Source organism: Podarcis melisellensis, assembly GCF_964234715.1.
Source record: "Podarcis melisellensis genome assembly, chromosome: 14".
Taxonomy (NCBI): domain Eukaryota; kingdom Metazoa; phylum Chordata; class Lepidosauria; order Squamata; family Lacertidae; genus Podarcis; species Podarcis melisellensis.
Window position 1 is genome coordinate 14,394,686 of NC_138546.1, and position 16,257 is coordinate 14,410,942.

Here is a 16,257-nt window from a genome sequence, read left to right on the forward strand (position 1 = left end):
TGTTTTGGCTTTTTTTCGTTTTACAGTGGTACCTTGGGTTAAGAACTTAATTCCTTCTGGAGGTCTGTTCTTAACCTGAAACTGTTCTTAACCTGAAGCACCACTTTAGCTAATGGGGCCTCCCGCTGCTGTTGCACCGCCGATGCACAATTTCTGTTCTCATCCTGAAGCAAAGTTCTTAACCCGAGGTAATATTTCTGAGTTAGCGGGGTCTGTAACCTGAAGCGTCTGTAACCTGAAGCGTATGTAACCCGAGGTACCACTGTATATAAATACTTTTTATGAATAAAATGAATTAAGCGACACAGTCCCTTTCTTCCACAGCCTGACTCTACCACTATCTCATTCTGTGAAGACCAGGCTCATTTAACTGCAGTTAGGCATGTTTGTCAAAAACAGTACGAGGGGGTAAAAAAACAGGACCAATATCACATCTCCACAGATGTCAAAAACATTCTGAGTTGTATCCAATGTTAGTCCTACTCAAGGTAAACCCACTGAAATTAATGGGAATGACTAACTTGGGTTTATTAGTTTCAATAGGTCTACTCGGGGGGGATAGTTGGCTACAACCCTCTCTTTTGCATGATGTACAACTGACCTCCTTGGTTACCGACGACGAGAAAAGGAGGAACATGACCCCTTTCATGGGCTCCCCATCACTCCGGACGGATCCTGAAACATTGTAACCAGCAACAACGAGAGGGCCAGAGGCATAGGCATTGGAATTGGTCACTCTTACAGTTGTGCTGGCCTGAAATATAGAAAAATGTGAACGGTTGGTCTCATAATTCCACAAAAACAGTTAGCATACGGTTTTGGAGGCCTTTTTTGGTAATTTCTGTAAGTATAAAAACCATTTTGACCATTAAAAGATCCTTCATGTTCTGAGAAAGTCAGCGCCTTAAAGTCACTTCACCAGCATATGGGGTAGATTTGTGTGCAAGCTCGATGCTTCAATTTACAGCAGCACTCACCTCTTTCAGCATCCAGGTTGGATGGGAAGCAAAGATTTCGTATTCCCCAGGAAGGACTTTGAAAAAGGCATACCTGTAGAAAAGGAAAATAGGTTCACAAACAGAATAGCTCTGGCTAACAGTGTGTGCCGTACGATGATGTTATTTGTACTCCACTCACCATATGCTTCACCACTGAGCTATGGTCCCCTGCCCTTCTTTTACAAACAATCCCTGCCAGACTGTAAGAGAGGAATCAGAAGCAAAAACTTCCACGCAGTCGCTCAGGCCCTATATTTTTAACAGTCCAAAAACCACCCCGGTATATAAGCAACACACTCTATTTACCTTGCTCTCTCAGCCAGATGCTTCTCTTTTAGTTACTGTGCTGTTTTTAACGGGGTTGTTTAATTGCGCATGCTATTTATGGATTTCTGTATTTTAACACATGCGCAGTTGGGTTTTTATGCTCGTAATTCACTTTTATAATGAGTCCTAAGTGCTGTATGTAGATAACCTATGCTTTGTAAACTAATGCTCCACATATGCAGTCCCACTGGCACAATGGGACTGCCATTCCTTCTCCTCCCACCTGTGTGCTCTCCAAAGCTGCTCCAGGGAGCCCCTCAACTCTCCAGAGTTTATTTTGAGGGTGGGCGTGGCAGGGTGGGCTGGAGAGGAAGTGGAAAATCCGCTGCACACCAAGAAATCTGATGCGCCACTGAAGCTACAGCATGAGATACAGCCCTGTGGCAACAAGTCAGACTCACTTTCCTCCCGGCTGAGTGGTCGTGGCTTGTATGCTTGCCTCCGAACCCGGATTCCGCAGTGCAACAAGAACCCCAGCAGGACCCAGTGTCTGACCTTTGCTGAGAACCTGGAAAGAAGGGGACAGAGCAGCTCTTCAGCTTGCAGGGAAGAAAGCACAGAAGACCTGCTTCCCCATCACCTCCTCCAAAAGGAGGCAGCAACAGTCAAACAACAAGGGCCTTTTACCTTCCCATTTACGGAGAAGCCTGTAAACACAAAGTTGATGTCTCCTCCTTTAGTGCAAATGTCATTGATGCCATCCACGTGGATGTCCACGCTTGTGGGCTCTGGTGGGGAGGGAATGAAAGAGAAAGTATTAAACGGAGGAAAAATTATGCCAATGTCTTCTGTGTCTGCTATGCATGAAGCATCATTCCTGAAACCATATCCACCCCAAAACATTTTAAAGCACTATGATGCCATTTTAAAGCACTATGATGCCATTTTAACAGTTGCAGCTTTCAGCAAAGAATCCTGGGAAGTGTAGTCTGTTAAGGGTGCAAGAGTTGTTAGGAGAACAGTATTTCCCTTGCAGAGAAGAGGGATTGGTTGTTAAACCAATCAATGCAGTTCTGTAAAAATAGGGACCTCATAACAAACCTCCGCACCCTTAAACAATAGTTCCCAAGATTCTCTGGGTGAAGCCACGACTGCTAAAAATGGTATAAGGGTAGTTAAATGTATGGGGTCGATGCATAGTGGTTAAACATGAGGCGGGTGTGGCCTTGGTTGCTTCGGACATCAAGTGAAGATGCTATCATAAAGTTTTCCTTGACCCATGAGATTGGACCTTGCTATTTCTGAATTCCTCCACCATGTTGCTAGAAGACAGAAACAGGCCCATTTGATGACATTTGGAATAGTTTTACTGCATTTGTTAACATCAGTTCATCAGATCAAATACCCCCACAGACCTACAGTCGGGTTTGGAGGGCCTTATGTGGATTATTTTGAACACTTCTGGTCAACAGATTCATAAGTTGCAAGTGATTCTTACTAGTCTTAGTAATGAGAAAGGGGAGACAATATCAGGCAAACAGGTTTAGCATCGTTTTTTAAATGCTGTGATCCAAAGAGCTGTTTGGTTTACCTGTTTTATTGGTTGTTTTCATTATACTTGCAGGGGGAGGGATTCAAAACTGAATTCCTGTTTTTACTGCTCCTGTGTACTTAGTGCTGTTTTACTGGTGTTATGATACTGTGGGTTTTTAAGGATTTTTTTTATACAGCTCTGGGTTTTGTTTTGTTTTGTTTTTTGTAAAACTAAGTAACTTAGAAAGGCTTTCAGTAAATAGATAACAAAATCAAGGCAGTATTTTCCCCCAAAGAGACAGGGGCACAGCACATTTTTCACCATGCAAGGCCCAGGATACACAGTAAAACGGTAAACGTACCCCTGCCCGTACGGGCCAGTCTTGACAGACTCTGGGGTTGTGCGCCCATCTCACTTAAGAGGCCAGGGGCCAGCGCTGTCCGGAGACACTTCCGGGTCACGTGGCCAGCGTGACATCGCTGCTCTGGCGAGCCAGAGCCGCACACGGAAACGCCGTTTACCTTCCCGCTGGTAAGCGGTCCCTATTTATCTACTTGCACCTGGAGGTGCTTTCGAACTGCTAGGTTGGCAGGCGCTGGGACCGAGCAGCGGGAGCGCACCCCGCCGCAGGGATTCGAACCGCCGACCTTTCGATCGGCAAGTCCTAGGCGCTGAGGCTTTAACCCACAGCGCCACCTGCGTCAGGATACACAGAGCCCTGTTCTTATCTCTATATCTTTTGACTTTTTATCACCACAGAACAGGTGTGAGGAATCCTTGGTGCTCCGGTTGCAAAACTACAACTATCTTCAGTCCCAGAAAGCAAAGTCAATGATCAGGGATAGTGGGGAGCTGTAGTTCAGCCACAACTGAAGAGCCAAAGGTTCAGCACGCCAGCTATAGAAGCAAATGCCACTAGAAATGAACTTTTGAAAACCTCAGTTTCAGTCCAGTCCAGTGCAATCCTATACTGTCCTTTTCAGTGAGCTCAGTAGGACTTATTCCCAGATAAGAATGCATATGACTGGAACGTTACAGCGCAGTTCTGTATGCTGGGTCAGCAAACCGTTTTTTCAGACAGCATGCCAAAAGTGAGCAGAGCCAAACATACACACCAAAATGACCTAAAACCAACATCTGGAACAATTCATATCCCACCCCATCAAAAGACAAACAAACAGGTACATACATACCAAAACTCCACCCTAGGGGAGGTTCAATTTTAAGGACAAAATCCCCCTACAAAAGAAATCATGAACATTTTTTGCAATTACAATAACAATGCAACAGCTTTCTAAAGAAAACACAGCAGCTGACTAACTTCTATCTTAAGGGGTATCCAATAAACCCTATGCACTAGGTTGAGTACTTTCTTTTATCTGTCATGAAGCTTTTGACATTCAACTTCCTTAGATGTCCACAAGTTCTGAATGTTATGAAAGAGGCAGAACCCTTTCTCCATCCATTTTCTCCTTGCCATGAATAATTTTATAATCTGTTATTGTGTCATCTCTTACTAACCTTTTTTTCTAAACTTAAAAGTCCCAAAAGCTCCAACCTTTCCTCTTAGTGGCGTTACTCCATCCCCTTGATAATTGTGGTCACCCTTTCTGGAAACTTTTCCAATTCTGCAATATCCCTTTCCAGGTGAAGTTACCCGAACTGTACACAGTACAGTAAGCCCTCAACTTACATACATTTAACTTCTGCGCAATTAGCTGTACACGCAGGGCAGAAAAATAAACTCAAAACTAAGAAAGACCTATGCCGGGGTCACTAGCCTGGAACATGTAGCCCCTCCCTCACCCAGCGCTAAAATTAGGCTTGAAAGCTTGCCACTGTAGCCTGTAGAACAGACAGCAGCAGTGTGTGGTTGACAGCGGTGTGGAGTGGGGTGATGGTGTTCCCAGTTTCTCCAGTTTGCAAATTTAGCCACTGGTACATGGGACGCAGGTGGCGCTGTGGGTTAAAGCCTCAGCGTCTAGGACTTGCTGATCGAAAGGTCGGCGGTTCGAATCCCCGCGGCGGGGTGCGCTCCCGTCGCTCGGTCCCAGAGCCTGCCAACCTAGCAGTTCGAAAGCACCTCCGGGTTGCAAGTAGATAAATAGGGACCGCTTACTAGCGGGAAGGTAAACGGCGTTCCGTGTGCTGCGCTGGTTCGCCAGATGCAGCTTGTCACGTTGGCCACATGACCCGGAAGTGTCTGCGGACAGCGCTGGCTCCCGGCCTATAGAGTGAGATGAGCGCACAACCCTAGAGTCTGGCAAGACTGGCCCGTACGGGCAGGGGTACCTTTACCTTTACCTTACAAAAAGGTTAGCGACCCCTGGCTGTCACAGTTCAGGTACCATATGGTTGCTTACCTTATCGTACAGAGGAATCATGAAGTAACCATTATTTGGAGCACAGTCTGTTTGGTATTTCAAGGTTCCATGCTTGGTGTACAATTTAATCTATAAATTAAAAGCAAAAAACCCACAATGGAATATGGTAATTCTGCTACAGCAATTATTTATTATTTTAAACTCATATACCTCACTTTTTTTATATATTAAATACACTCAAAAGCTTTTTGCAAAAAAATAATAATACAGAACACACAATGACCTGGTTTGCACGACACATTAAAGCACAGTTAAGCTTAAATATATGGTTTCAAAACAAAAACACTGTATGCTGGTGAGCAGGAAGAAAACAAGTGCTTCATGTCTGACCCCCCACTCCTCCTCCTGCTCCACTCCAGGAAGGAAAGCCATGGTTTGGCTCAGCATTATGTCCAAACATAGGCTCATGTTTCGGCTCCACCAAACAAAACACAGCCAGTAAGCTAAGAAGAAACTTTGGATACAACTCTCAGTTTGTTCAGAGGGAGACAAAACACAAGCCCGGGTTTGGATGTAACACTAAGCCAAAGCAAAGCTTAGTTCCCAGTAGCAGAGCAGGAGCATGGAGGTGCAAAACAGCCATTTTATCTCTGGTATGTTGCACCTGTGGTTTAAAGCAGGGGTAGGGAACCTGTGGTCCTCCAGATGTCATTGGATGCCAACTCCCATCAATTCTCATCCAGCACAGCCAATGGTCAGCGACGATAAGAACCTTAGTCCAGCAACATCTGAAGGTCACAGGTGTCCCACCCTACTTTACACGAAAGGCTAAAGCAGCCTTGCAAATAAGCCCACAAAAGTTAGTGGCCTGCAAAAAAAACAACAATTAGCCTGTCTGATCACCCCAGAGAAGCCACTATCTGAAAGACGCACAATCACGCCCTGCACTGAACCCTGAAGTGACCTGAAGGCATCACTCAACACGTCATAAAAAGAGTGCAATGGGGGTGGGGGCACTTATACACACTCCGCCAACATGGGGGGGGGGGGACCAGGAACAGGAACCCCCACACAAAATGGCTCTCAACTGTAGAACTTCTCGCGAGTGGACTGGCAAAGGCACACAACCTGCTTTGTGCTTCAGCACTGGTCACAGAACAGGCTTTCCTTCTTCTGGAGCAGGATAGTGCAGGCTGAATGCAAGACACCTTCAGGTTGTCAGTATTTCATAAGAGGAGCTCAACTGCATAATGGAAACTTAGGTTTGCGAAATTAACGGATTAAAGAGTTCGTGGTGCAATAAATCCACTCTATGCATGCGGTGAGCGTTTCCTACAGCTACATAAGTGCCATGCACTAAAAAGTACAAGGTAAGGAACTTGATCGGAGCATCTACTTTGGAACTCGCTGCCTATTGAGATTGTGCAAGGGGCCTTTGCTGAACTCTCTTCGGAGCCTTCAAAAAACATACCTTATTGGAAAGTCGATGTGATTTTAACCCACTTCGGAGTTTTAAACATTTGTTTGCTTTAAACTAGGGTTGTGCGTTTTCCTTGATGCTGCTACTTTATCTTTCCGTAAAGCGCTTTGAGGGATTTGGGAGGTGGGTGTTTGTTTTTCACAATCAATGTATGAATTTTATGAATTAAGTAGTATGAAGTTTAGTAGGGTAAGTAAAATGAGAAAGAGGCCCTTGATCCATTTCTTCTTCTTCTTCTTCTTCCTCTCAGTCCCCCAGGAGCTGCTTCACCTGCCCCCCCCCCCGTTTCAAATGCGAGACACAGAGCGGGCGAAGCCGGCGGCGCAGCGCTCACCTCGATCAGGGAATAGTTGATCTCCACGTCGGACTTGACGAAGCCCCCGCAGCCCACCACGATATCCTCGGAGCCCCGCGCCGCGTCCCACAAGCGGCAGCCCCACAGCAGCCACCAGAGCGCCGCCGGCGCCCAGCCCCGCGGCATCGCGGCTCCCTCGCTCCCCTCAGCCCCGCCGCGCCGAGCAGCCTCCGAAGGTCGACGCCGAGTCAGGAAGAGCGACGGCGCATGTGCCGGATGCGCTCTATGGTCTCCTCTTCCCTGCCGGAAGCAAGCGCGTGCGAGAGGCGAAAGGGTTATCCCTGCTCCCCCTGGCGGCTGGGAGGGGAGTTGCGACTCCCAGGGTTGGGTTAGCAAGGCGCTCCGAACGGCTTTTTTTTGGGGGGGGGAGGACGCAGTGCTTTCAGAATGAGCGACGTCTGAGCCTGAAGAACCATTTCCTGACGTAGAACGTGACGGGAGCCGGCGTGACGTAGAGCAGGCACCCTCAAACTCGGCCCTCCAGATGTTTTTGGGACTACAACTCCCATCATCCCTAGCTAACAGGACCAGTGGTCAGGGATGATGGGAATTGTAGTCTCAAAAAAACATATAGCGGGCTGAGTTTGGGGGTGCCTGACGTAGAGCGTTGGGATAGGACCCGGGTTCGAATCCCCCTTCGGCCATGACTTTGGGGACGGGGCAGTTCACTGCCTCTCTCAACCTAACCTACCTCACAGGGTTGCTGTGTGGGATTAAGATGAGAAGGGGGAGAACCATGTACAGCTCCTTGGAGGAAAATGGTGGGACAAAATGCAGTGGATAAAAATAAGTCCCCCATCTCGCCCTCCTTGGCTTCATTTCAATAGAGGAGGAGGGAGACGGGGCCTCTGGGGTTGCACTAGACCAGAAGTGTGGCTTAGTGGTTAGAGTGTCAGACTGGGAGGCCAGAGTTTGAATCCCTCCACAGTCATGAAGCTCACGGGTGACCCAGGGCCAGTTGCTGTCTAGCCTACCTCACAGGGTTGTTGTGAGAATGAAATGAAGTCTATGGGGAACTGTGTGTGCCCACCTTGAGCTCCTTTGGAGGAAATGTAGGATATAACCCTGGGAGTTTTAAGTGTTGTGGGAGTTGTAACTCTGTGAGGGGCAAACTACAGTTCCCAGGAGTCCTTGAGGAAAGCCATTTGCTTTTAAGTGTACTGTATAGTGCTTTATGCAGCCTTGGTTAGGATTGCGCTGTTATTTCTGAAGGAAGGATTGTGCAGTCGAGCTACACTCTTAAGCACTCTAATGTTTAACCTCGGTATGGAACTTACTTCTGAGTAAACCTGGTTGGGACAGGGCTGCAAGGCTCTGCTGACTTGATAAGTTCCCATTGATATGTAATGAGACTTAACTCCTGAGCAAACCTGCTTAAGAAAACTGGTAAAGAAATTATTATTGATTGATTTCTGTTCATTTTATTTATTTATTTCATAAAATTTATAAACTGCTTGATGGTAAAAAAAACAACCCAACAACTCAAAGCACTTTACAGAAAGATGAAACAATGAAATTATCAGTACCAAAAAACTCAGTTTAATGTCAACATTTTACATGCCTGGATAGGCTTGCGTAAACAAAAATGTTTTTAAAGGTAAAGGGACCCCTGACCATTTGGTCCAGTCGTGGCCGACTCTGGGGTTGCGGCGCTCGTCTCACTTTATTGGCCGAGGGAGCCGGCGTACAGCTTCCGGGTCATGTGGCCAGCATTACTCAGCTGCTTCTGGCGAACCAGAGCAGCGCATGGAAACGCCATTTACCTTCCCGCCGGAGCGGTACCTATTTATCTACTTGCACTTTGACGTGCTTTCGAACTGCTAGGTTGGCAGGAGCAGGGACAAGCAACGGGAGCTCACCCTGGCGCGGGGATTCGAACTGCTGACCTTCTGATCGGCAAGTCCTAGGCTCTGTGGTTTAACCCACAGCGCGACCTGTGTCCCCCCAAAAAATGTTTTTAGCATTGCATAAAAAAGAGTAACTGACTGATGTCAACAGGCAGGGAGTTCCAAAGTTTGCATGCTGAAGGAAGACAGAAGTGGCCATGGTATTCCTGAGGTAGATTACTTAAGCAATAAAATCACACACCACAAAGCTGAGCAGGTGGCATGAAGCCCATTGCCCTTGCTGTTGCTAAATCAGGGGCTGCTTTGCAGCTTGGGAGAATCATTTACCAGTTTTCGGTTTATTCAGTTATTTTATAACAAACCAGCTGCCCGAGCCCCACTGGACTTTACTACAGCAGCCTCACAAAACCCCTTTTGCCAGTAGCAGGAATCCAGCTCACTTTCTGCCCTTCTGCGTCGAGAGGGATGGTTTAGGGTTGCCAGACATACATGCATTAAAATGTTTCTCTGGCGCTCCAGTACAGTTACCCAGACATGCTAAAAGATAATCTCACCCTTTACCTACCCAAACTGTCCCAATGTACTGCAGGAGAGGACACCCTGCAGGAGGTGTCCATTCTCTTTTTTTTTTATATAAAATTTTTTTATTCATTTTAAACAGTATAGAAAACAGAATAGACAACAAAATAGAAAAAGAAAAGAAAAAACATACAAACAAACATACATGACTTCCCCAAACCTTCCCATCACTGCACCCTTATTTTTTAAATTAGCTTTAAGCAATCCTTCTTTCAATTTAAAAAAAAACAACTTTCTTTAAATTTTCTTAAGTTTAGATTTTAACAGCTATAAATTCTCTAATTTCATAGCCCTTGACATCTTCTCATTCCAAAATTTTACAAAATTTTTTAAGATACACTTTAAATTTTTTCCAGTCCTCTTCCACCGTCTCTCTCCTCTGGTCGCGGATTCTGCCGGTCATCTCTGCTAGTCCCATATATTCAATCACCTTGATCTGCCATTCTTCCAGAGTAGGTAGCTCTTGAGTCTTCCAATACTTTGCTAGAAGAATTCTTGCTGCCGTGGTTGCATACATGAAAAAAGTTCTATCTTTCTTTGGAATCGTTTGATCGACCATGCCCAGGAGAAAGGCCTCCGGCTTCTTTGCAAATGTCCACTTTAGGACCTTCTTAATTTCATTATAGATCATTTCCCAGTAGGCCTTAATTCTTGGACAGGTCCACCAAAGATGATAAAAGGTTCCTTCACATTCATTACACTTCCAGCACTTGTTATTGGGCAGATGATATATCTTTGCAAGCTTGACTGGGGTCATGTACCACCTATAGATCATTTTCATTATGTTCTCTTTTAAGGCACTACATGCCGTAAATTTGATGCCTGTGGTCCATAACTGTTCCCAGTCTGCAAACATAATATCATGTCCGATATCCTGTGCCCACTTAATCATTGCTGACTTTACTGTTTCATCTTGAGTGTTCCATTTCAGCAACAAATTATACATTTTAGACAAATTCTTAGTATTGGATTCCAATAGCTCTGTTTCTAACTTTGACCTCTCCTTCTGAAATCCTAGTCTCCTGTCTTGCTTAAATGTCTCATTAATCTGATGATAATGTAACCAGTCTCGAACTTTAGATTTTAGTTTCTCAAAGCTCTGTAATTTAGGCTTTTCACCATCGTATTCTATAATTTCATAATATTTTGGCCAATCTGATTCCATATTAAGATTTTTAACGCCTTGGCTTCCATGGGTGACAACCACCTGGGGGTTTTATTTTCCAACAAATCCTTATAACGAATCCACACATTATATAATGCTTTTCTGACAATGTGGTTTTTAAAGCCTCTATGAACCTTTACCTTGTCATACCACAAATATGCATGCCAGCCGAAGTTGTTATCATATCCCTCCAAATCCAAGACATCTGTATTCTCAAGAAGTAGCCATTGTTTCAGCCAGCAAAATGCTGCTGCCTCATAGTAAAGTCTTAAGTCCGGCAGAGCAAAGCCCCCTCTATCCTTTGAATCAGTTAAAATCTTAAATTTTATTCTGGGTTTTTTGCCCTGCCAGACAAATTTAGATATATCTTTCTGCCACTTCTTGAAACAGTCCATCTTATCCAAAATTTGTAGTGTCTGGAACAAAAACAACAATCTCGGCAATACGTTCATCTTAATAACAGCAATTCGGCCTAACAAGGAGAGTCTTAGTCTAGACCAAATGTCAAGATCTTTCTTCACTTCCAACCAACATTTCTCATAATTGTCCTTAAACAGATTCATATTCTTAGATGTTAAATTCACCCCCAGATATTTCACTTTTTTTGTTATTTCCAAACCCGTTTCCCTTTGGAAGCTATCTTTTTCCTCCATTGTTAAATTTTTTCCCAACACCTTTGTCTTCTGTTTGTTTAATTTAAAACCTGCCACTTGACCAAATTTTTCAATAAGTTCCAATACCCTTTTTGTACTGGCTTCTGGTTTTTGCAAAGTCAAAACTAAGTCATCTGCAAATGCTCTTAACTTATAATGTTTAGCTCCGAGCTGTATCCCTTCCACCCGCTGGTCTCTTCTAATCATGTTTAACAGTACCTCCAGGACCGATATAAACAATAGGGGAGATATTGGGCATCCCTGTCGTGTCCCTTTTTCTATCGGGATCTCATCCATCACCATACCATTCACAATTAATTTAGCTTTTTGCTCAGAGTATATTGCACCTATACCATTTTCAAATTTTTGGCCTACCCCCATCCCTTGCAGATTCTTCTTCATAAAGCTCCAACTAACGTTGTCAAAGGCTTTCTCCGCGTCCACAAAGATCAAAACTGCTTTTCTGTTTATGTTCGTCTCTAAAAGCTCCAAAATGTCTATAATGTTCCTCACATTGTCTGACATATGTCTCCCTGGGAGAAAGCCTGTTTGGTCTTTATGAATCTCTTCCAATAACACTTTTTTCAATCTTTTTGCTAAAATGTCTGCAAAGATTTTATAATCCACATTTAAAAGTGAGATAGGGCGGTAGTTCTTAACTTGGTGCTTCTCAGTTTCTGTTTTCGGTATGAGTGAGATAAATGCTTGCTTCCACGATTCAGGAGCCTTTTCCCCCTCCATGATTTGATTACACACTTCTTTCAATGGTTGTATTAGCCATTCCTTAAGTGCTTTATAGTACCTCGCGGTCAATCCATCTGGTCCTGGTGATTTCCCCAATTGCATACCCTGAATGGCACCCTCTATTTCTTGGTCTGTAATTTTCTCATTCAAAATCCTTTTATTATTTTCACTAATCTTTGAAAGTCCGTATTTTTTAATAAAATCTTCTATCTCTTGTTCATTCTTTGGCCCTTGTGCATATAATTTCTTAAAAAAACTTTGAAAACAATTACTGATCTCATTTGGTTTACTGATGAGTTTCCCCTCTACCTCGAGGGATGTTACCGTGTTCAGCTTTTGCCTCTTTTTCAATTGCCATGACAGCAGTTTCCCACATTTATCTGCTGACTCAAAAGTCTTTTGCCTCATTTGTTTTATTTTCCATTCTATTTCTTGATTTATCAGTTCCATATACTGGGTTTGTTGGTACTTTATTTCTCTTAAAATCTCTTGAGACTTGGGTTTAGATCTCAATTTCTTTTCTCCTTCTTTCATCTGTTCCCAAATTTTTTCTTTTCTCTCATTCTGTTTTTTCCTTTTTATAGAATTTTGTTGGATTAGGAAACCACGCATCACGGCCTTGCTAGCATCCCACACTATTCTTCTTTCCACATCTGATCTTAAATTCACCTCGAAGTAGTCTTTCAATGTCTTTTGGGCCTTTTTGTAAATAGCATCATCTCCAAATAGGGTGTCATTCATTCTCCATCTGAAGTTTCCAGCTGTTGTCAGTTTCATGTCCATCCTTATTGCGTTATGGTCGGAGCAGGTTTTTGGGCAGATTTCTGTCTTTTTAACCCTTGGTGCCAGATTGCTAGAGATCCAAATTTGGTCAATCCTGGTCCAGGTCATCTTTGCTTCAGAGAAGAAGGTCCCCTCTCTTTCCAGGGGGTTCCTTGTTCTCCAAATATCAATCAAGTCCATGGTATCAGTCAGCTCGAAAAAGGTCTTTGGTAATCTCCCATCTTTAGAAATTGTTTGTCTTTGCGCTTTGTCCATGTTTGTGGAGACGACTCCGTTCATATCGCCCATCATTATGATTTTGAAGTCCATATAGTCCATTAAAGTCTCATGCAACTTCTTAAAGAACTCTGCCTTCCCCTCGTTAGGTGCATAAACTCCTACAATCAAGATCTTTTCTCCATGTATTTGAATTTCCACTGCCAGATATCTTCCTTGTTCATCCTTAAAGATCATTTTTGGTTCTAATCTTTCTTTAACATACATCACTACCCCTCTTTTCTTAACTTTGTCTGACGAAATGAATTCCAATCCTAATCTCTTGTTTATCAGTAATTTTCTATGTATCCTGGCAATGTGGGTTTCCTGCAGACATATTACATCTAGATGTTCTTTCTTTAATATGTGAAATACTTGGCCTCTTTTTCGAGGGTGGTTCAGACCATTACAATTCCAACTCAGAAGTTGCAGAGACATTTTGTTACTGGGCTTCTTTTCCACCGACTGCTCCAAGTGCTTGCTCCTCGTCTGTCGGTGCTGGGGTCAGGCCAAATGATAAGTTTGTTATATCCAATACCTCCCTCTCAGTCACGGTTCCTTTTTGGAAATCCTCAGCGTTTCTTTCGAGGAATTGATCTTTCTCATGGATTGTTTTGATTTTAATTTTCTTCCCTTTGAAATTAAAGGACAACCCCTGTGGGAACTCCCACCTGAATCGGATGTTATTTGCTTTCAGTAGGTCCACTAGGTCTTTAAATTGGGCCCTAACTTCCAAAAAGTGTTTAGGGATATCTTTGAAGATCTGTATTTGGGAATTTTTGATGATCAAAGCCTTCTGGAAGTGAAGGTTCAATAATTTGTCCCTTTCTTCTTTGGATCTCAACGTGATTAAACAGTCCCTTGGTTTCTTGCCTTGTTTCCTGCCAATCCGGAAGGCTGTAGTTATTGCAAATTCATCTTCCTCTCCTTCCAACTCATCCGTCCAAAATTCTTGGAATTTGTCTGTGAGAAATTCCCCAAGGTTGTCCTCTTCCTCCTCTGGTACCAATCTTAATTTCAGATTCTTGCTTTTTCTCTCCAATTCCAAAAGTGCCAAAGTAGCATCGTGTTCATGTACTTTCTTTGCAATAGGTGCAAATTTTCCCCTGGTTTCCTCGGCAGTGCTCCTAGCGGTCTCAGCTATTCTCCTTGTCTCAGTACTTTCCTGAATTAAACGGTTAATAGAGTCAGTATTTGAAGATATTGCCGTTGTGTTCAGGTCAAGTCTTGTTGTCAGCTCCGTCAGTTTCTTGGAGTTCTCTGTTGATTGCTTGGTAAGTGCTTCTAAGGATTGATTTATTCTGAGCAGAGCCTGTGTCATAGAATCCATTGATGCCGATGTGCCTTTTTCCTGTGCAGCTGTAGCTCCTGTTAAAGAGCCTCTTTTTTGAGCTTGCTTTTGAGCTTGTTTTGTTTTGCTTTTTGTTGATATCTCTTCCAGTGGAGTGCTCATCTCAAGGTCATTCACACAGGAAAGTTGTAAATGGAAAGTCCCACTTTCCTGCCTTGATTTTCTGTTTTAGTCCTCTAGAGGGAGAAGTTGTATCCAAATAACTGTAACAAAGAGACAGGGGAGCCAAAAGCCATGCAAAGTCCCAAAGGAAAAAGTTTATCCAACAGTCTTACTTTGTTGCTACTGAAAAGTTACAAATTTTACCCTCTAAAGTCCCGATACTTTTGTTTCAAAAGAGATCTTACTTTGTAGCGCCGCTTTCTTTTGACAGTTCTCTCCAGGCGCTCACCTCTCAGGCAGCCCGGCCAGGGGTATCGACAGCGGAGAGTTTCCCTTTCTAAACTCTCTTCAGTTAGCAGGTTAAATTCAGTCAATCTTCTTCCCCCCCTCTCCCGCTCAAAAAAAAGGGGGGGAGATCACCTCAGATGTCAGGCTTAACAGTTTTCAAAATAAGGGTTCCTTTTAAATATAGCTAGTTCCTTTCATTGCTACTTAAGTCGTGCAGTTCCGGGAGGCTGACTTCCTTACTTTTTCGCCTTCCCGTTTTCAGCCAAATCTTCTTAATTTACTGAGTCCGTTAACTTTATATTTGCCGTTCTTACTCACGGGTTGTTGTTGCCAATTAGTCGTTTCAGGAAGGAATCGGCGCTCTCCGTTAATGGCGACGCGGCTTCGCTCCGCAAGCTGGGTTGCGATCCTCAGCACCGCGCTCACACCCGGTGCCGTTCCGGAGCCTTTAAAAAGGCTCTTTCACGATACCGGGGGGCGCAAAGGTGCCCACCGAATCTCCTTGTCCACAGGCTTCAGCGCCTGTGATTTTAGGGGTCCCCCGCTCGCCGTAGCGGGACAGACCCGAACTTACGGAGCAGTCCTGCTTCAGAGCTTGAAGCAAGGACCGCCATTAACGCTGGCGCCGACCGGAAGTCAGGAGGTGTCCATTCTCTGCACCCTGTTGGAATTGGGCCTTTTACACAGCATTCATTCAAAGCACATCCCACCCCTACAACAAAAAGAAATCTGGGAATTGTAAATCTGCTAAGGCTGCTGGGAATTTCTATGAGGGGTAAACTACAATTCCCATGATTCTTTGGCAGGGTGTGCTTTAAATGTCTGGCGTGCTTGCAGCCCAAACACACCTACCCTTTGGAACTCCCTCCCACTGCACATCAGACATATTAATATGCCTTTCTTCTATTGTCTTTTTGGAGCCTTCTAAAGCCGTTCCTCTTTCATAGAATCATAGACTTGTAGGGTTGGAAGAGTCCTCAAGAAGCCTCCTAAATTATTTATTGCAATATAGATTTGCTTTGCATTTGAATTTATATTGCAGTTTGAGATGCTGTTGCCTTAAACGGTTCGTTATATTTATAATTGTGGCTTTAAAATGTTTTCATATGTGCAATTATTCTAACTGTTTATATATGTAACTGTTTTATGTGTTAATTATGTTGTACATTGCTTCAGGATGCCCTACAGGAAGCAGTTCAAAAATGAAATTAATTATAATAATCTCCCATTTTCTCCATTTGGGCATATTTAAAATCAATCCCCCCCCCTTTTTTAAACAAAAAAACCTGTATCTGCTGAAGGCATGCCCTTGGCAAAACAGGTCCATGCTAGAGAGGCTAGTTGAATCCCCGCCCCTTGAAAGAGGCAGTTCTCAAGCCAAAGGGGGCAGGAATTGTGGAAAAGAGACTAGACAGCAGACTGGAGCAGCTGCGGAAGCTCAGGAGTAGCTGCCGAGAAGGCAACAAGCAGGAACCATGAGCGGAGTGAGCTGGCTGTGCAGATCCAAGGAGGATCAGTTTGCAGAGCTGTGG

The 16,257-nt window shown here is 44.0% G+C and overlaps 2 protein-coding genes across 8 annotated transcripts in view; one reads left to right on the forward strand and one right to left on the reverse strand.

Annotated features, from left to right (window-relative positions):
• LOC309356475 (BOS complex subunit NOMO1-like) overlaps positions 1 to 7,099 on the reverse strand; it is a 35,741-nt gene extending 28,642 nt beyond the window's left edge. Inside the window, exons 1-7 of the mRNA XM_081887940.1 lie at positions 6,938 to 7,099; positions 5,163 to 5,252; positions 3,993 to 4,038; positions 1,953 to 2,053; positions 1,727 to 1,833; positions 978 to 1,050; positions 602 to 754 (exon numbers count right to left, since the gene is read on the reverse strand). Coding sequence (XP_081744066.1) covers positions 602 to 754; positions 978 to 1,050; positions 1,727 to 1,833; positions 1,953 to 2,053; positions 3,993 to 4,038; positions 5,163 to 5,252; positions 6,938 to 7,084 — 717 coding nt within the window. The 5' untranslated portion in view covers positions 7,085 to 7,099. The remainder of the gene's footprint in view (positions 1 to 601; positions 755 to 977; positions 1,051 to 1,726; positions 1,834 to 1,952; positions 2,054 to 3,992; positions 4,039 to 5,162; positions 5,253 to 6,937) is intronic.
• A 1,817-nt stretch (positions 7,100 to 8,916) lies between these two features.
• ABCC6 (ATP binding cassette subfamily C member 6) overlaps positions 8,917 to 16,257 on the forward strand; it is a 48,056-nt gene continuing 40,715 nt past the window's right edge. For 2 of the 7 annotated variants that reach the window (XR_014162808.1, XR_014162809.1), the window contains exons 1-2: positions 8,920 to 9,414; positions 15,369 to 16,257. Coding sequence is in view for 4 of the 7 variants with exons in the window: in XM_081887917.1 (XP_081744043.1) it covers positions 16,201 to 16,257 (57 nt within the window). In the remaining 3 variants the exon portion in view is untranslated. Of the gene's footprint in view, positions 9,415 to 15,368 lie in introns of all 7 variants that reach the window. The other 5 variants (XM_081887913.1, XM_081887914.1, XM_081887917.1 and 2 more) reach the window with 4 other exon arrangements.